The sequence below is a fragment of the Sceloporus undulatus genome, chromosome 5, assembly GCF_019175285.1.
Source record: "Sceloporus undulatus isolate JIND9_A2432 ecotype Alabama chromosome 5, SceUnd_v1.1, whole genome shotgun sequence".
Lineage (NCBI taxonomy): Eukaryota > Metazoa > Chordata > Lepidosauria > Squamata > Phrynosomatidae > Sceloporus > Sceloporus undulatus.
The window spans coordinates 102320603-102341932 of NC_056526.1; the positions used below are offsets into that span (position 1 = coordinate 102320603).

Genomic DNA, 21330 nt, shown 5'->3' on the forward strand with positions numbered 1-21330 from the left:
GGTGAAGAGGGCTCCTTAGCACTCGAAATCCAGGGTCAGGCAGAGAGCAAACTGTGGGCTCATTCCTTTAGCGTCAAGCACTTATGAAGGATTTTTGTTCTGAACAGAGAACAGTAGTGTCTTATTGCTTGCAATGGAGGTCACTATGCTCTCCTTATTATTACAACATTGCATTATCAAGATGGACAAGACATAGTTAATCCAAAATGCTTGGAGTTACCCTCCAAAAAGGTAACTTGGGCACGTTACAGACCCTCCCTTAGGGGCGGCCTGTAGGCGCACCTTTCCCCACCAGATCGGGGCCTCAGCGGCCAGAGCAGCAGCCGCTGAAGCCCCGATTCGCCGCTTTCCAGGCTGCTGGGAAGCAGCAAAAGGCCCCTTCCCCGCAGCCTGGAAAGGGGTGTCCTTGGGGCTTGAAGCCCCAAGGACACCTCGCAGCGGCGGGGAGAAGTTCTCCTTTGGTCCACTGGGCGCAGCCGTCTAAAGGCTGCGCCCAGCGGACCAAACCAGGAAGGAGCTCCGAAACGGAGCTCCTTCCGGGGTCACGAAGACGGCACCCTAGGCGCCCAGCCGCGACCCCAATATGTCACAACCACGCCGCCTCGTTTGGAGGCGGCGCGGCCATGACGTATCGGCGGAGGACGTGTGGAACGGCTGCTGTCATTTTGTGCGCGCACAGCGCGCACTAGGGTTAGGGCGGTGCAGAAGCACCGCCCCGCCTTAACCCTAGTACGCGCTCCACGCGTACTTTTAAGCCTGTCTATAACGGGCCTTGGGCTGCATTGTGGCACCAGCTCAACCAATGCCCTGCTCACCCAGAGCCGTATCACATTATTAAATAAACCCTGAAGACCACATGTCCCAGACAGCTTTTCACCATATAGGAGATATTAAGTTGAGAATATATGTATGTGATCAAGTCTTCAAATATCTGGATTCTGTTCTGTCTGCCCCAAAGCATATTGGTTGTCACTAAATAACTCCAGTGCAAAAGCCTATGCTGACTTACTTAGGAGTATGCCCTCTTAAACTAAGAAGCTTACATCTGTGTAAATATGCATATTGCACTGCAAGATCTCCAGATGATTAAATCAATTTAAAATATGGAGCTCTGATGTCGGCTTCACTCCAAAGGCCAATTGGTGTTTCTTTCCTTAATATCAAAGCCAAATTAGATGTGTAATTGAATCTCTAGACAAGATAGATGTGCTCCTGGTCAGTTGAAAGGCAAATCAGAGAACAGGGATTTAGCCTGTTCAGGATGGGGTTTCATTCCCTCTGAAGACATAGCACAGCTTGGCTGTGTTCCTGGATTCAGCTCTGAGCATGGAAGCCAAGGTTTCAGTGGTGGCTAGGAGTGAATTTCCACAGTTAAAGCTTTTGCACCACCTGTACCTATTCCTTGAGATGTCAGATCTGGCCACAGTGACACATGCCTAAGGATGCATCTACACTGGAGAATTAATGCAGTTTGACACCACTTTAACTGCCATGGCTCAATGCTATGGAATTCTGGGATTTGTAGTTTTGTGGTATATTTAACATTCTCTGTCAGAGAGCTATCAAGTGCCACGACAAACTACAAATCCTAGGATGCCATAGGATGGAGCCATGACAGCTAAATCACTGTCAAACTAAATTAATTCTGCCGTGTGGCAGGTGCCTTACAGCTGAAACAGACAACCCCAAAGGTGATGCAGCAGCTAAAAAGGCCAATGCAATTTTAGGCTGCATCAATAAAAGTATAGTGTCTAGATCAAGAGAAATAATAGTGCCACTATATTCTGCTTTGGTCAGGCCCCACCTGGAATATTGTGTCCAGTTCAGGGCGCCACAATTCAAAAAGTACGTTGAGAAACTGGAGTGTGTCCAAAGGAGGAAGACTAAAATGGTGAAGGGTCTGGAAACCATGTCCTATGAGGAACAACTGAGGGAGCTGGGGATGTTCAGCCTGGAAAAAAGAAGGTTAAGAGGTGATATGATAGCCCTGTTTAAATATTTGAAGGGATGTCATATTGAGGAGGGAGCAAGCTTGTTTTCTGCAGCTCCAGAGAACAGGACCCGGAGCAATGGATGCAAGCTGCAGGAAAAGAGATTCCACCTCAACATTAGGAAGAACTTCCTGACAGTAAGGGCTGTTCGACACTGGAACACACTCCATCGGAGGGTAGTGGAGTCTCCTTCTTTGGAGGTCCTTAAGCAGAGGCTGGATGGCCATCTGTCAGGTATACTTTGATTGGGATTTCCTGCATGGCAGGGGGTTGGACTGGATGGCCCTTGTCGTCTCTTCCAACTCTACGATTCTATGAAGAAGTTGAGAGAATGTGATTTGCTCCAGTTCAACCAGTTGTTTCGATGCCTGAGGAGGGATTCAACCCTAGGTCCTCCAGAGTCCAACACACAAACCACTACATCTTTCTCTGTTTAAATTTTGGAGAAAGATCATTTAGATCAAGGAGAAGAGAGATTCAGAAGAGTTTTCCCTTACTGAGACAGGTAGCAGAGTTGGAACAGATGGAAAATGTTAACATCCCTCTCCCGCCCCAACTCAGTGCCATGCCTCATCACACCTTCATTCCAAAGCCAAAAAATGCAGTGAGGGAAGTTGATATATTTAGAGGAAGTTTGCCATTGCCTTCCCCTGAGACTGAAAGCATATGACGTGCCCAATATCACCCAGTGGGTTTCATGGCCAAGCGGGGAATCAAACCCTGGTCTCCAGAGTCGTAGTCCACCACTGAAACCACTATACCACACCGGCTTGGGTTAACTGCATTGGGCTAAACCTTGTATAGACTCAAATGGTCTGTATAAGGCAGCTTCCTATATTTTGCAAAATTATCTTCTCATTAAAAATCACAAATAACTTCAAGCTATTATAAATTTTTTCACCATCAGTCCGTGATGACTGAGCATGCTCAGACCTCACTGGGTCATAGGGGAGGTGAGTTCCTCACACTTTGTGGGTTTTTTCCCTAAAGTTTTCTTGTACAAGAGAGTCCAGACCCAATATCAGGGGTGGGTGGGGTAGAGTTGGGGTAAGGTTGCACATGTGTGTGTACGTGCATATGTTTACACAACTCCATGCATCTCTCTGCCCAGCCCAGACAGACACAACCCCCTTTCCCACAAGAGAAAGACTGAGACTGAGATCAGTCACACTCATTATTATAGTGCTATTATCGCACTTTAAGTGCTATTGCTACTGCCAGTGATGTCCCCATGTTTTTTTGGGGGGGGGCACTGCCAGTGGGGTGGTGGCAGCCAAAAGGGCACACTGGCCATCCAGGCTTCGTTGTGGCGTGCTCCACACCTGGTCCTATGGTCCCAACCTTTCCCCTCTGGAAGGTCACCCAGGGCTGGAGCAGCCAGCAAGTGTATATGTGCACCGCTCCTCCCCAAAAGTGTAGGAGGGCTTCACCAGTGTCACTCTTCTTCTGGGTGTCACCGGGTGCAATCCACCTCCTCCCCACCCCTGTGATGCCACTGGGTACCATCTGTGGGATTCTGAGGTTTGTAGTTTAATGAGGCCTAAGAGCTCTGTGGCTGAGAATTCTAAGTACCTCCCCTGAACAGCAAATCCCAAGGTTCCACAAGAAGCAGCCATAGCAATTAAAGTGGAATAATAGCACTACAACAGTGAAAAGCAAGAGTTTAAACAGTCATTATCCTGTGAAAACTGTGCGAACGTGGTGAAGATTTTCACACAACCTTGTGATTAAAGAGGACTTATCCTGGCAATAACCTGGTAATAACCAGCAACAAATCATTCACAGATGATAGCTGGCTGAAAATAGATGAGCTCTTGTGCATATTACAAATGGATTAAGTGATTTGTATTAGGCAGAAAATGAAATGCACATGTTGATGGAATCTGTGGAAAGGTTATGGAATTCTGAATAAATTATCAAGTTCTGAAAGTAAGCACCACATCTTCTCTGCTGCAAAATAACCTTTTTCCCCATTAAAAATCTTTTCCTGATTCAGCTGTCTTTGACTCATTGGCAGGAAAAGGGTTAAGCTCCAGTCACCAGATCTGAACAGGGCAAAGAACCTCAGCTGCCATTCTCCCTGGATGCAGGGCTGTGTGTCTACAAGGGGAGCAGTCACCTTACTAACAGTTAACAATCTCAGTTGCTTTTACAAATGGATTACCACAAATCTGACAATAGTATTAATGCATGAATTTGGGAAATGATCTGTTTGTATGTGTTGGAAATATTGCAGGATAGTCTGCATTTTTTTTATTTTTTTATTTTTTTTGCCAACAAAGTATTTCTTTCGGCCTTTCTCTGTAGAGAACAAGAAACAGCAACTCCAGAGAGTTCAGGTAAGAAAAGTGATTCTATACTTTGGGCTGAGTTTTGCAATAGCCATGTTTGTTTGGGTTTTTAAAAAAGAATCTCTTCCATCTCACCTATCTTCGGCCAAGGCAGAAGATAAAATATTGAATTTCAGGAAAATATTAGTGGTTTCTTTTAAAATCTTTCACTTGAAGATGCAGGCTAAGAAGTAAAGGTCTGAAGAGAAACAAGAGAATTATGAATCAAAGCTTTGTTGCGGTACACAGAAATCTCATTGCAAATCTTCTTACAAGTAGTAATGGGATAAGTTTGAACCATAAAAGGAAAGTACAGTAGGGATAAAATGAATGAGGCTGCAATCTTATCCCTTCTTACTTGGAAGCAAGCCTTTGAACTCAGTGGGACTTACTATAAAAAGACATTTAGAAGATTGTACTGAGTTAACAGTGAATATCTAATGCTATTATAAAATCAAAACTGAATGCTGATATCAAGTGATACCACTACTGGCCAATTTCATGTAATGGCTTATAAAATTATGAATTTGTTGTAAAGTCAACTTGGTACTACACCAAGAAGCTTCTGTTCATTTTGTAGAGTGAGCAGTAGCTGTACTGTTCACTCAAAAACTGTGCAGATTAGTTTTTATTCACTTGAAAAACATATCTTCATTTATCAATCAATTTAATTCCAGTCATCAGAGGTTAGTGCTGATACTTCTGTAGACAAAATGTCACTATGCATATAGGTGACAAGTATCTACAGGCTTGGGGTGAGGGAGGACCCAGTTTGCAGATATACAAGAAAACTTTAGGGGGGAAAAATTAAGTGTGGGAAACTCACCTCCACATAGTTCACTGAGGTCTGAGCTTGCTCAGTCGGCATAGAATGAGGGTTTAAAATTTTGGGTAGGAGCAAGAATGGATGGCGTGTTGTAGAGGAAGGCCTGGGTGACTGAATAAAATAAAGAGGAGCCCTTCTGTAGCCAAAATCTATGTAGGGGAATTTTACTTAGCTTAAATTGAGAGGGGGTCAGCTACAAGGACCCTACAAAATTGTCTCCCGCCTATATATCAAGAGACCAGTGAATCTGAGAAATGATGCAGAGGCAAACTTCTCCAATTAAAGTATGGCCTGTTACAGACTGCCAAAATAAAGCTGCTTCGGGTCTCTTTGGAGGTATGCTATTTAAATGATGCATGGGTCCTAAGAGTCTGGAGGTTGCAACAAAGCCACACTCCATTCCTAAGCACTGGAGTGCAGCTTTGGTGCAGCTTCCGGATTCATAGGATGCATGCATCATTTAAACAGCATACCTCCAAAGAGACCCCAAGCAGCTTTATTTGGGCAGTCTGTAACAGGCCTATATTTTATTTAAAAGGTAAAATCACACAGCAGTTCACTATCACACATTCATTCAAGGGTCAGGAAATCAGGGGTAAGTTTGGAAAAGGTTTGAGGCAGAACTACGGGTGATACTTACTGCAGATGAGGCTTGCTTCTGGAATCCAACTGGGTGAAGTAGGATGAGACACAGCCGTTCTGAGAGCGTTGGATGAACGGAAGTGCCAGAGCTAGACTAGAGATCACAGTGACATAGAGTCCCCATGAAATCTAAACTAACACACTGATAGGAGTTTTCCGGGGTTTTTAAGGGTGGAAACTAGCCGCTGGACAAAGGTGTTGAATTGTATGGGGTGAGGTAATCTAGTCTGTCAATAATCAAGGGAAATGGGAAGGGATAGCCAGCTCATCAGGTGATACATTTAGACAATCATCATCCATTCTTCTGATTAGTAGAGGTGATGATGATTCCATTAATGACTCCCAGACTACCTGTTGGCGAGTCCAAGGGGTATTGTTCTCAAGAGGTCCCATGGGGCTGACCTCACCAGGGTGTAATGTGTACATGTCCCATCGCTTTGGGAATTATGGCAGGCTGCAAAGCAGCGTCCATCTGGGGTCATGTGGAATACCACACATGCCAAAATTCAGAAAAAATGCACTATGGCTAACACTTCACACTAACATTTTGTTGCTACATCCATTTAAATTGATTTCTTTGTATGCACTGTTATGTATCCTTTCAGATTATAGTGCTTAATGGAATAAAAAGTAAGTCAATTGCCTTATTTATATAACCAGACTAGGACAGTTGGGTCCATTGCAAGGTAACACAATTCAAACTCCAGAAACAGTGGCAGACATGGTTGATAACAAATTTTAATTTCAGATGTTGTAGGACTTGAAATGCACACCTCTAGCCCAAGTACTATTTCATAGTAGGTAAAATACTGTTATTTCAAGAATACATATAGAAAGCAGGCAAAGCAATTTTTAAAAGACTACTTTCTGGCAGTTTTATTCTGTTGCAGAAACTGGGAAGACTTGTGCTGTTATCAGCTCAGCATTAGCAGAAAGATGTGCAATCTATCTTTTGAAAGTCTTATCAGTTAAAATGACAGGAGAAGCTGTATGACTCCAGGAGAATTTTCGTGTGAAGTTCAGAGTAATTTTTGCTTAGGCTAACTTTGGCTGCATCTGCTCTGCAAAAATAATCCAGATTGACATCACTTTAACTGCCATGGCTCAATGTAATGGAATTTTGGGAACTGTAGTTTTGTGAGATGCCCCGAACACCAGTGAATGTGGAGGGACAAGTGTATATAATTTGATAAATTTAAAGAAAAACAACAAGAAGAAATGGTTTGAAAGACAGATATTGTGTAGCCTCCATGACAGAGAGTAGAGCAGAGAACAACTGAGCCATAAAATGCTGCCACTTCAGGAAATGAGGAAAAGAAAACAAAAAAGGAGAAAGTGAACTGGCAAGCCTGAGACCGTCCCAAAGCATGGAGTAAATGTAGGCTGTAAGCTGCACATCCCCCTTAATAATTTTAACCTCCCACTCCACCCCCCCACCCATTCTGCAAAGGGACCATTTTTAGTAAAATGAAATTTTCCCCAAAGTTTTTAAAAACCGGTTTTAAAAAACCCAAAGAACACTTCAACTGTGGGTAGTTGCCCACCCTGCCAGGAAAGAATATTATATCCTTAGGTTGGCACAGGGAGATATATCACATCTCACACACTGTATATCTCTGCTATATTATGCATGCAAAGAGATCCTATCTAACTCAGGGAAAAGTGTAACACATTCTCTCTTCACAAGTTCTGAACACAAGTCCCACTGAGCTGATCCAGAGCCTTCATTGCATTGCAAAAGTGAGATAGAAGTGGCTTTCTGATTACCTCCCCACATTACATCATAGTATTTCCGTTCTTCCTAGAGGGAGATGGCTGTAAAAGCATGCCTTTTGCCAAACAGATTTTTCCAGCAGGACAAAAGGCACACCTTTATGACTGTCTCCCTGGGGAATAGAACTGAAGTGCTTCAAGGGCATGCAGAATGGGAAACAGAAAGCCACTTCTATCTCGCTACTTCTTGTCTTACTTTTATAATGTGATAAGGCTCACAGACTTTCTCTCGCATGTATATTTAGGGCTGCAGTACAAAGTTCACAGTACTAACCACTATCAGAATTATATCAAGGCAGTAGTGGGTTATGAAGCTATTTAAATAATAAAATTATTTAAAGATGTTCAGAATAAGTAGTGCAGTTAAAATTAATGCAGTAACTAGCCCATTTCAAAAGATTTTGTTTGTTTGTTTGTTTTTAACACAGTTGTGGTGCACCAAAACTGTCCACCATACACACAATTATTCTACCAGGCCAAACACAACTAATCCAGCTCATAGGGCCAACTTTTCAGTGTTCAATCAATGTGTGAATAACAGGATAAGAAAAGTCCTAATGTATTTCCAAAATCTCTTTCATTGTTTCTCAAATAGCTGTCCAGATATTACAAAAATGTGTTTTCTATTTGAAAATGCCTTTTCATTTCAGCACATGATCATAAGCTCTGAGCAGATTGGTTAGCCAGCTGGCACCCAAACATTCTTTCGGTGGACTATGCTTCTGCTTTGGAGAAAAGACAAACTCACTCTACTGAGATGTTTCTGCTGATGGCTACATCGGAAATCTTTCTGCTTTTGGGCTGGGTATGGAGGTCAGACTGCCTTTGCTCACCCACCACTTTTTTCAAGAACTGTTGGATCCGACGCTTCCCAGGCCTTGCAATTGATCTGGAGAATTCACAGAGGAAAGGGGCTCATGTCATCAAAGTGTATACAAATTCCACAGCACAGCAGTGCAGTCAGACCTGTTGTCTTCTAAAGAATGGTAAGAATTATTTTGCATCTGTAAATGATTAAAATAGTCCATATTAAAAACAATGTTCATTTAATGTGTAGTACAAACCCCACTTCCCAATATTCTGTCAAATGTTAAGATGCTGTGGGAAATCTGTGGTCTTCCACATACTGTTGAACCACAACTTCTATCATTCCTGGCAGATTCATCCATGACTATTGGCCATGATATATCTGTAGAGCTACTGGTCCTCCACCCTTGCTCTAAGTGACCAGGAAGTAGAATCCAGAATGATAGAGGCTATAGAGACAGAAGAGGTCTGAGGAATATCAGGATTGTGGAACAAGTTTAGCCTTTATATAAATAGTATCTTTGAGTATATCCCCTTTACCTTCTCCAATGAAAGTAAATGGTTGCTGTTTTCTATTGAGAAGATAATTTCTTCTCCAGTGAAAAGAAAGTTTTGTTTTCATTTATTATGACCAACCATCGTTCACATTTAGTTATGTGAACACTCAAATTATTCTCCAGCATCTTTCTTGATAGAAATAAAAAGGTTCCATTTTGCCTGTTTTACTTTATTCCTTAAAGATATGAAGGAGTGAACAGAGCCCATTGTGATTCCTAGTTAGATGACATTTGAAAAAAATAATTTCACAATTCTGTTTCGACTCTCATTTTAGGAATGAAAATGCTAATTAATCCTTAATAGCTGTAAATAAAGGAAACACAGGTTGGAGCCTGTTGGGACCCTATGCTAGCATAAAAATAATTGCACAAGTTGCATTTTTTTAGAGGCTGCATAAATGCTATCCCTCTTGTTGTCAGTCAGTCTGCAATCACACATCCCTCTCTCACACACATATAGTTTTTGAGTCAACTGTTGTGCAACTGTTGAAGGTTAATTTTGGTTGTTAATGCTATGATAATATTTTATTACCCAGGCATTTCATAAGCTTCTATTTTCTTCTCCTCAGTACCATTATTTTCAACTTCAATTACATCTTTACCCTTAATTCCCTAGTGATTCTCAGTTAAACCATTGTTATTGTTATTGTTGTTTGCCCAGTGGCTTTCCATGTTCAAGCAGAATCAAATCCTGACCTCCAGAGTCATAGTCCAATACACTACGCTGGCTCTTTATCCTACCCTTACCTAAGGAACATAGATCTTTCTTTTTAAACTTACAATAAACCTCTGAATTAGGTTAGATTGAAAGAGAATGACTAGCACAAGCATGAATGTTGAATATGGCAATGGGGTATATCATAGTGGCTCACTAATAAAGCAGATTCTATTTTGAGTCCAGTAGGTCAGCGATATGGCTAACATAGATGTTTTCTGTTTGTTGGCATGGGTAAAATGCTAGCAGGCATAACAGGCTGGGCAGGCCAGAGTGGAATAGTGACAAAAGCATGCTAGGGTACACTATAGTCTTGTCAATCCCTTTTTAAAAAATCAGCTCATATCTTCCTTCAAGTTTAGAGGGGACCGTGTAAGACTGCCCTTTGTTTGAAAGCTCAGTTCTAAGTACTAAATACACTGTTACTAAAGAAAGCAATGAATACTTGGAAGACTTTTTAAAAGTGTAGTTAGCATCTTTGGATTGAGAAAACACAGGTAGATATTTTAAGGTTAATTTCCAAATATTTATCAGGATTTAGAAGGAATAGTTCAGTTAGACAGACACAAAGGCCTGTTACAGACTGCCAAAACAAAGCTGCTTCGGGTCTCTTTGGAGGTATGCTGTTTAAATGATGCATGGGTCCTAAGAATCCAGAAGCTGCACCAAAGCCGCATTCCAGTGCTTAGGAATGGAGTGTGACTTTTGCGCGACCTCCGGACTCTTAGGATCCATGCATCATTTAAATAGCATACCTCCAAAGAGACCCGAAGCAGCTTTATTTTGGCAGTCTGTAACAAGCCAAAGTTGCATTTCCTACAACACTCTATCTGCAGAAAAGCAGGGATTTTTTTGAAAGCTATGAGCTGGGAAGTGTATATTACTTTTTTGTTGCATCTAATTGACTTTGTTGCAAATCATGCTGAAAATTTCCCTGAAAACATAAATTATATCCTAGCAATAATGATGGGTCACAAATTGCTAAGAGTGGGAATAAAAATTACCTGTATTTTATTGCTTTTTGTCTCTAGTCCACATATGGCCAAGAAGGGGAGTGGGCTCTACCTGTATTGAGATTCCTCCAGACTTTAATTGACAACAGAAGTAGCATCTGAGACAAAATGACGGAGCCTGTGACTCTAACACTGTCATTTTTTTCTCCTGTATGATTTTAAGCAGCTTTGCATAATAAAGAAGCCAATGAAGCTTCAAAAGCTGATGTATAGTCAGCCCAAGGTATCAGTGGACTTGCCATGCACGGATTCAAGCATCCGTGGATGGCAAGCCCGCGTTGTCCCCAATGAAAGCATGTGCATGCTGTCACACTGCCATTAGGGACAGCCCTGGTTTATATGTGGTGGCATGTGCACACGGCCACACCTCCATTAAGTTCCATTGTCCCCGGTGGTAGTGCATTCATGCAGCTGTGCCACCGTTGGGGACAACAGAACTTAATGGCAGCTCAGTCACATGCATACGCCAGGATGGGAAAACGGAGGCTGTCCCTAATGGCAGCGCAGCCATGTGTACATGCCACCATTGGGGACAACGGAACTTAATAGTGGCACAGTGGCATGCACATGCTGCCATGGAAAAATGGGTTGTCCCTAATGGCAGTGTGACTGTGTGCACGCGCTGCCATTGGGGACAACACAGGCTTGAGCATCCATGGATCTTGATATCTGTGGAGGTGGGGTCTGGAAGGGATTCCTCACGAGTACCGAGGGCCAACTGTATTTTGTGCATTTTGGTTGACAGTACTTTGTCCACTTTTTGTGGATTTTGTTGTAATGACTGAGTCTGTGACTCTAACATTGTCACACAACAGAGCTGCCCTGTGTGGAATCTCTCACTTCCAATCCCACTTTCTCCACTAATTTACAGAAATTAAATATGTGAACTCAAAAAGGACATCAAGTTATTCTCTGTCCTTTCACAGACAACAGTATACCATGCAATTCATTGCAACAAATTATGTGGCAGATATGTAGAAAGGTGTAGTTAGTATCTTGGGATTGGTAATGCATAAGTGGATATTTTAAGTTCCCAAGATGTGGCTCTGTAGTTAGGTTCAAGATATGATGAGTTTCCTGGGTGTGTGTGGGTGTGTGTGTGTGAAAAAATGATTGTGGGATATTTTAATTTGGAATTGTGAATAAAGTATTTAAGACAGAGTGCTTATATATCTACTCCCACCCAGAGTGTGTGTGTGTGTGTGTGTGTGTGTGTGTGTGTGTGTGTGTGTATATATATATATATATATATATATATATATATATATATATATATATTCAGCAGGCCACATCATTGCAATTCCTTTTCTCAATTCTTTTTATGGGAATGACAACTTTCTGTCTCCTTGACACTATAGAGGGCTGGAGGGGACAAAATGATTTTCTTTGTTTTACGAATGTGGATTGGTTCTTCTCCTTTTGCTGTTGTTATTTTTGTTGTTGATTTCTTGCCTGCTCCTCATGAACAATGGTAGAACACAAAGAGGTTTCTCATAGTTCAGGTGTTTCTTACAATTGTAGCTCCATTTGAAATAAAAAAATAAATAAAATTTAGAAAAGTAAATTTAAATTGTAATAATTTCCTGAGTGAATTGTACTTTAATATATCAAATATAATAATTTTATGCCAGAATAGCACATTTTGTGTTTTTAAAGTAAGGTGTGATAATATGACATTTTTTTTTGCATTGTTCTGAAAATTTATACCCACCCACCCCAAAAAAATGCCTAAGATTTTTCCCCTCATGGCTTCACAATTTATGGATCTCTTGGGAGAGGTGGGAAATATGAATAAAATAATAATCATCATCATCATCATCATCATCATCATCATCATCATCATCTCTAGGATTAAATACACCAAGGTTACTGAATGATCTTAACCAATTACAGTAATACATTCATGAGGAGAATAAGAAGACATAATATCCACATAGGCTAGCAGGAGTTTCCCTGAAGAAAGCAGAGATATAGAATGATTAACAGAAAATTCCTCTTTTTATTTCTATTGTAAAATATGTGACTTTCATGTTTTTAGATTGGCAGATCTAAGTGCAACATAAAATGTCCAGCTAGAAAGCAAGAAGGTATTGGTTAATAATTAGTGAAAGGATGAAAAAAGTTTGAAAATAAAAGCAACATTAAGGCCTGAATTGTTTTTCTTAAGTATGATAGACTTGAAAGAGCAGGCTGAGGGAACACATATTTTTTGTTAAGTTATATGACAACAGCAGCAAGAATGTTATATGCAAGATATTGGGGAAAAATAATAAGATCCCAAGTGTTATGGAATGGATGGAGAAATTAGTGGATTTGGTGGAAGTAGATAAGTTGACAAATTTATTACAAGAAGACTAAATAGGAACTTACTTAAAAGTATGGAAACCTTTTACAGACTATTTAAAGCAACAAAAGTGAGATATTGTAACTTTAGGCTTTAAATACATAGAAAAAGTTTCTGGTGCCATAAGGACAAATAGTAAACATGATAGATGTAATTTAGAGAGAAGTAACATTATATTTATGTCAATACAACATAGTCAAGGAAAATAGAAAGTGATTTAAAAGGAATAGGGGCTAGGGAGTATGATTTTATTTATTGTCTTATTTTGTCCTATTTTCTTTCAGTATTATATGTTTAGTTTTTTTAATTGTCTTTGTCCTTGTTCAAGTAGTGAATGTGATACTAAAATTTATCAATAAAATTTATTTTTAAAATGTCCAGCTGTATAAAAGAGACTTTGGTACACTCTCATCTGTTAGAATATCAAAGAATTTTTATACATTACATGGTAAGAAACTGAGATTGAGCATATGTGTGACAGAGAGCTGCAGCCAAATGAACATCTTTGACAGGTGTAGCTGTATGGGAGGAGTTTGCATAGACATGGTTGTCTAATTCACACATTACATCTTTTAGTATATACATTCATGTACTCTAGGAATCATGGAGGAATCATGATCCTTCCAGATGGTGGCAATACAGCTCCCAGCATTCCGTTTCATTGACTGTTTTGTCTAGGGCTGATGAGAATTGAAGTCCAACAGTATCAGGAGGACAACTTGATTCCTATTCCTAATGTAATATGTAAAATGAGCACATGTTTCTTTAAAAGGTGGACAACTAGCAAAGTAGCATGTCTATTCAGTGCTTCTTTTGATCATTAGCTTTGATCTCAAATGCATTCTACTGTATTCCTGAATTTTAAGGAATCCTATGTCTATTTTGCTGTTTGAACAACAAAGGTTGTTCAAAGGTGTATTCTTGTAAAGACAGGACCAAGACCCCAGCTCTTAAATTGTCAGCTCAAAGCCTTTCTTCTGTCCAAATTTTCAGTTTCCTGTAACTTGGCAGTTTTCTACTATGAAACCAACAACCAGAATCGCAATTGCTTGAGTATTTATTGTCCAGCCCTGGAGAGCTGCATACTGAAGCCTATGATCAATGTTGTGTTATACAACATCACAGCAGGTAAGTCAGTATTATACACCAAAAATGGCCTACCTGCATTTACATTCGTTTGAAAAAGCTGCTTTGGGGGTGGAGATCTGAAACAGAAAAATAGTGGGAAAATGTGTGCTGTACCATTTCCCTGGCCAGACCCTCATTATGCCACTGATCCTCTTCTTTAAATTTCCCCCCTCCAGATGTTGCTTTTCTGTTTTTAAAAAGAAGGTGGGGGAAAGGCTACAGAACTCCATTATGTCAAACACAGCCTTATGAGGAACAACGGAGGAAGCTGAGTATGTTTAGCTTAGAGGAGAGAAGATAGCTATCATGTCACCTCTCAATCTTTAAATATCTAAAGGGCTATCATATAGAAGATGGACCAAGCTTGTTTCTTTGCTGCTCCAGAGACTAGAGCACAAACCAATGGATTCAAATTACAAGAAGACCTAACATTAAGAAGAACCTTGTTTGTATGTACAGCGCTGTGTAAATTCACAGCGCTATATAAATGAAGCATAATAATAATAATAATAATAATAATAATAATAATAATAATAATGTAAGAGCTATCTGACAGTGAAATAGATCACCCTGGAGAGTGGACTCCATCTTTGGTGGTCTTTAAACAAGGTTTGATGGGCACCTTTCAGGAGTGTTTTAGTTGTGTATACACTGCACCCGTGTCATATGCTAGCGCGATAGCCTCGGTGCACACTGGAAGGGGTAATAGCGTGCACACTGCGCTGTGGGCATGAGCCCCATTATTTTTAATGAGGCTTGAGCATATGCATAATTCCCCTTATGCATTTGGGGGGGGGGAGTCCGGAACGGATACCCCATGTAAGGGTAAGGCCTACTGTACTTACATGTGAAGAGTTGGACAATATGGTCCTTCTGATCCCTTCCAAATCTAAGATTCTATAATTCTAAATAGTTATTTTCCTTTCTTACGGTTCTTTATCTTTTAACAAAACCTTAACTGAAGAAGTGTTCCAAAAAAACAGGAAAATTTGGAGGGGATTACAGCCATTTTTTGCCCCTATATCACTCCAGTAGGCTGCAGTAGCAGCACAAATGTGACAAGAAGTGACATCAGTTCTGGTTTCATTTGGGTGTTCTTTTAAAAAAAAAAATGGATGGGAAGGACAGGTTGCTTACATGCCACTGTATTTCTTTGAGTGGTCATCTGTGAAATCACACAAATGGGTTAATCTGCACCTGTGCATTGCATCTTCAGAAACTTCTAGAGCTATTACATAAGCATTTTGGTACTAGTTCTCTCCACTCTTTCAGTGACCTACCCACTGCCTTCCCATCTAATCCCTCAGTTCCATGGACACCAAAGCTGCAGCCCAGGATCTAGGAAGAAGCAGGACACAATAAGGGAAGGATGGACAGGGTTGTGTGATTTCACAGATAACCACTAAAAGAAATACAGTAACAGGTAAGCAACCTGTGCTCCTTCTTTGTGGTCTCTGTGAGTCACACAAATGGGAGACTAGAAGCTACTAACCATAGGAGGAGAAAGTGTCATGTCACACAGGAGAAATGCACAGCCTTCACAAACACGCCTCCATTTGTTACCCCAAGTCCAGGGGATAGTAAGATACAAGAGTGAGCAGTCTGGAACATGTGGCAACTCTGCAGATGTCATGCAGAGGAATCCTTATCAAGAATGTAGTCAAGATTACAATCACCCTAGTTGAAGACAATTCCATAATCACAAAAAGTCAACATGGATTTCAGAGAAACAAGTCATGCCAGATGAATCTTCTCTCTCTCTCTCTCTCTCTCTCTCTCTCTCTCTCTCTCTCTGTCTCTCTCTTTTGATAAAATTACCAGCTTGGTAAATGAAGGGAATGCTGTAGATATAGTATATCTTGATTTCAGTAAGGCCTTTGACAAGGTTTCCCATGAAATTCTTGCAAACAAGCTTGTAAAATGTGGGCTAGACAAGGTAACTGTTACATGGATTTGTAATTGGTTGACCGGCCGAACCCAAAGAGTACTCAACGCTCCTTTTCATCTTGGAGAGAAGGGATCAGTGGTGTCCCACAGTGCTCTGTCCTGGGCCCAGTGCAATTCAACATCTTTATCAATGACTTGGATAACAGAATTGTTGGCATATATCAGATTTGGAGATGACACCAAATTAGTAGAAGTAGCTAATACCCCAGAGGATAGGATCAAAATTCAAAATGACCTGAATAAACTAGAAAGCTGGGCCAAAGCTAACAAAATGAAATTCAACACAGAGAAATATAAGGTACTGCACTTAGGGCAGAAAAATGAAATGCACAGATACACCTGGCTGAACAAGACTATGTGTGAAAGGGATCTAGGAGTCCAAGTAGACCAAAATATGAGTCAACAATGTGATGAGGCAGCTAAAAAGGCCAATGCAATTTTAGGCTGCATCAATAAAAGTATAGTGTCTAGATCAAAGGAAGTAATACTGCTTTGGTCAGGGCCCACCTGGAATACCATGTCCAGTTCTGGTCACCACAATTCAAAAAGGACATTGAGATATTGGAGTGTGTCCAAAGGAGGAAGACTAAAATGGTGAAGGGTCTGGAAACCATGCCCTATGACTTAGGGAGCTGGGAATGTTTAGCCTGGAGAAAAGAAGGTTAAGAGGTGATATGATGATAGCTCTGTTTAAATATTTGAAGGGATGTCATATTGAGGAGGGAGCAAGCTTGTTTTCTGCTGCTCCAGAGAACAGGACCCGGAACAATGGATACAAGCTATAGGAAAAGAGATTCCACCTCAACATTAGGAGGAATTTTCTGACAGTAAGGGCTGTTTGACAGTGGAACATACTCCCTCAGAGTGTAGTGGAGTCTCCTTCCCTGGAGGTCTTCAAACAGAGGCTGGATGACCATTTGTTGGGTATGCTTTGATTGAGATTTCCTGCATGGCAGGGGATTGGACTGAATGGCCCTTGTGGTCTCTTCCAACTCTATGATTCTATAAAAGACTTTTCACTTGGACAGAAGGCAGCTTGCCTGCCAGCTCATATGTCATCCCGATAGTTGTAGCAATCTACTCATAGAGATACTGTCTAGACATAGGCTGTCCCTACTTCATAGATGTATGAAAGAGGAAATAACTCTGGAGATTAGTACCTTACAGTCCAGGCAGTTATAGAAGAATTGTTGCTGTGTGCCTTCAAGTCATTTCTGACTTATGGCAACTCTATCATAGGGTTTCCTTGGCAAGATTTGTTCTGAGGAGGTTTGCCATTGCCTTTACCTTATCATGCAACTTGCCCAAGGTCCCTAGCTGGGTTTCATGGCCAAGCGGGAACCGAACTCTGGTCTCCAGTCATAGTCCAACACTCAAACCATTATCCTGGAAAAGAAAATGTCCTGTTTGAGATGGATAGGAGACAGAACCATTAAAAAAAAGGAAATATCTGGCCTAGCAAAGGTGAGGTTCATCCCCTCACAAAGTATATAGCCCTCCTGGCAGTGATGATTGTCAACAGAAAGGCTATCCACCAGTTGTGTGATATGAAAGTAGAAGAAGCTATAGCTTTCAAGTGTTTCTTGGACCACTAAAAATAATCAGGAGATAGAAGAAACTGTTGCCTTCAAGTAACTCTTAGACAATTAAAGGAAATGCACCCAATCCAGGAGGATGTAAGGCACTGCAACAATTCAAAAACTGCCTGATCCATGAATTCAATAAATAAGAAGGCTCACCAAGTCACTGGAAATGCCATGATATAGAATCATAGAGGTGGCAGACATCACAAGGGCCATCCAGTCCAACCCCCTGCCATGCAGGAAATCACATTCAAAGCATCCCCCACAGGTGGCCGTCCAGTCTTGATTGCAAAGAGACACTTAAGACAGGGATAACAACTGGATAAGGTCATCAGAAGGTCCAACACATGAGTGACTGTGGCCTTGTTGGAGATCCTCTGGAAACAAAAACGTTCTTAGAACTCAATCTACTTATTGTCATAAGAACACTAAGTAAACAGCCTCTGAGCTCAGCTCAGGTATTTGATTGTGCACTCACCTGTTAATTCAGGTAAAAGATCACAATGAAGTTGTCTATAATTATCATGACTGGGGCAGGCCCGAGAGAACGGCATAGGGTCAATTGTTCCCCTCTAAAAACAGATTTCATTTTCTCCTTGTTATGACCTGAACAGTATACTCTTCCCAGAGAACCAATTGGTAACATAGAGGGACATTGTTAACTTGCAAAGATAGGACTGTAGCAGAGGTGGCATAGTCATTCTCTAAAGAAAGAGAAGCCAGAAATGCATAGTAGCACTAGCAATGGCTATCCCTGAGCAATTTCAGAGTGTCAGAGTTTGGTGCAAGAGCACTAGGTTTACCTATTGTGCAAGAACACAAGGTTCCATCCCATTTTGGGATGGAAACACAAACTGCCTACAAAACAGGGTGGCAGAGGAGGTGGGACTTTCTTGGTGGAGAAACTCTCTCCCATAGAGAGTTCTGCTCACATATGCACCACAGTCACCACAGTCAGCAATTCATGAGAACAAGGAGGAAGCAGAATAAACTTTCATTGCATGACAAACAGATGGTTTACCCCTGTGTCAACTGGAGCAGAGTAAGTCCTTTGAGAAGTCTTGGAATGGGCAGCATCCACAATAATTGGCTTGGGTTTCCATAATTATTTTAGAAGACTCCCATGTCCCTCCATCGAAAATTATCCACACATTGGAAGAAAAGTGATGGTGTTGGTGTCACAGGGCTATATTTGGAACATAGTCCATATGGAACTAGAGAAAGGTACCAATACCTGGCCCTCAGTACTGAGGAATTGACTTCTCATTATATGTTTTCCATATCCAGTAGAAAAAACATGAAAGACTATGAAACCCAGGCACAGAAGCTCAGCCTCTTGGTCTGATTCTTCCATAGAGGATTAGAATATGATACCTGTGATAAACATTCAGTACGGAAGGACAGAACTGTTATGTTTGCTTGATTATGGAGTGAGAGAATGGTACCAACAATTGGAACTCTTTATGGAGGTACTGATATAGTCTGTGCCCCCAGATGGAATGAGAGGATTGTTGTGGTAATCGTCCTTTAGTATGGAAGGATAGATTTATTAAAATTTTTCTGCATGAAGCAAGAAGATGGTACCAATTATTAGTAAGTGCAGAGAGAGCCAGTGTGGTGTAGCAATTTGAGCATTGGTCATGCAGGAAAGAAGTAATGGCTTGTGTAATTAGGTAGATTGTAGTCAACTGCATTTGCATGATACATTGAAATTAAACTTGTATTTTTTATTTTGATTCTGCTCTAACAGGAATTGATCCAGATCTCCTTGTTTTTGAGAAGCTCTCTTTTAAGGATATGACTACCAGGTCCTCTTTTAATAAATGGGAAAGGCATGGAAGTGTAAGGGTTGCTGATTCAGAAAAATGTCAAGATGCAACCACCACCTCAAAGGACCTCCCCCCTAAAGCTTTATCTGCAGTGGTACAAGAACTGAAAACTAACAGTAAAACTACAAGTACTACAGGTGTCCCTATGTACAAGACTGCACCCACTGTATATATAGGACCTACAGTGGCATCAGTGAAGGGCCATTTTACTAAAGTGACAGACATCATTTCAGGAAAAAATAGTTCAAGAGCCACATCTGTCAGTACAACTGCACTTCCTTCCTATGCATTCACATCCTTGAAGATGTTATCACATTTACCCAGCATGGCATATCTGAATAACAGCAAACACCTGAATGAAACCAAAGGTTATGGTGGAAGAAATTACACGTCAGATGACCAAGGCCAGAAACCAGCTTGGGAGGGAGTAGAAAGGAAGACCTGGTTGCTCCCAGTGATGCTTTGTTCTTCACTGATCTTGATCTGTTGTTGCAGTATTTTTCTTGCAACAGGATGCCATCGAAAGAGGCATGGCCACTATAAACCAAGAAGGAGAGGAGTGTCAGTATACAGGCAAAAATAGTTTTTAATGGCAAACATTTCAGAGACTGGATAACATCTCACATTTCAAAAATGTGGGGTACTAGTGACTAAGAAATGAAAAAGTAGCTGTGCTTGTTTAGAAAAATAAAGTAATTCTGCCTGTTTTGGAATGGTTACAGTATTTGAATACTTTGTCATTAGAGCAAGATACTTTTAATTTTTTTTAGCATGCAGAGGGATCTTGCAGCACCCTTGAGACAAACTGAAAGATAGATGTTGGTAGCATGAGCTATTGTAGTCTTGAGCTTCCTTCCTCAGATACATTTGGTGGAGTGGAAAGCCCAGGGACAGACATATATAGCAGTCTGTGTGTGAGAGAATGTCCATAAGTATGCAAAACTTTGTGAGTATGGAGATGAGGTGAAATGTTGCCATGCATAGCCTCGGGAACAGCCCTAATAATTGTCACCAAAGACGCTGACAAAGGAGGAACTGTAGTCCACATTGACAAATCTGAATACATGCAAGAGGCTGAGGGCAACTGTCCAACACTACATTTTGCATAATCCTGTCTGGTGATCCCACAGAGAAATACTGGAAGGAATTACACAAACTGCTCAGGGAGTTTCCCATGGAGGTGCAGAACCAAATCCGAATAGACACACCATAAGAACCTAAACCAGGCATATTCTACCTATCACCCAAAATACACAAACAAGGCAATCCTAGATGACCTATCATCTCAAGCATTGGAACCCTTACAGTTGGCAACTCTGGATATATGGGCAATACAGTATCCTTAAACTGTATGCTATCAACACTCTGAGCTATGTGAAGATCACTACTGACTTTGTTCAGAACATACAATCCATCCATGACTTCCTAGCCATTATGGATGTGGAATCCCTGTATACCAACATCTCACACAATGATGGACTACAAGCTGTCAGAAATATCATTCTAGATGGGACTTTAGCATACCTAGACAACAAGCCACTTTGTTCTCATACTTAATTCACCCTTGGTAATAACATATATTAAGTTAATGGTACTGCCATGGGCACATGCACGCCGCCACAATATGCTGACGTCGTCACGGCTGACTTAGAATAACACTTCCTTAACTCCAGCATCCAGAAACACTCCATTGATGATATCAATCTGGACTAATGGAGAGGATTAACTCAAGGCATTCTACCAGAGTTTCAACAACTTCTACCTTACCATCAATCTCAGCCTAGAACTATCAGCAGAACACCACCACCATACAGCTACATAATGGAAATCTAGGCACGACATTAT

The 21330-nt window shown here is 41.0% G+C and overlaps 1 protein-coding gene across 1 annotated transcript; it reads left to right on the forward strand.

The window, feature by feature from the left end:
• Positions 1–4106: 4106 nt before the first annotated feature.
• On the forward strand, positions 4107–20274 carry MANSC4 (MANSC domain containing 4). Its single transcript, XM_042466487.1, has 4 exons — positions 4107–4330; positions 8213–8548; positions 13992–14126; positions 19407–20274. Exons 2-4 carry the CDS (start codon positions 8320–8322, stop codon positions 20066–20068), a joined length of 1026 nt encoding a protein of 341 aa, XP_042322421.1. The 5' UTR covers positions 4107–4330; positions 8213–8319; the 3' UTR covers positions 20069–20274.
• The last annotated feature ends 1056 nt before the right edge of the window (positions 20275–21330 follow it).

Coding starts and splice junctions, on each gene's coding strand:
- MANSC4 (XM_042466487.1), top strand. CDS start 8,320: ATGTTTCTGCTGATGGCTACATCGGAAATCTTTCTGCTTTTGGGCTGG. Junction 8,549..13,991: donor CTGTTGTCTTCTAAAGAATG/GTAAGAATTATT, acceptor CCAAATTTTCAG/TTTCCTGTAACTTGGCAGTT. Junction 14,127..19,406: donor GTTATACAACATCACAGCAG/GTAAGTCAGTAT, acceptor CTGCTCTAACAG/GAATTGATCCAGATCTCCTT.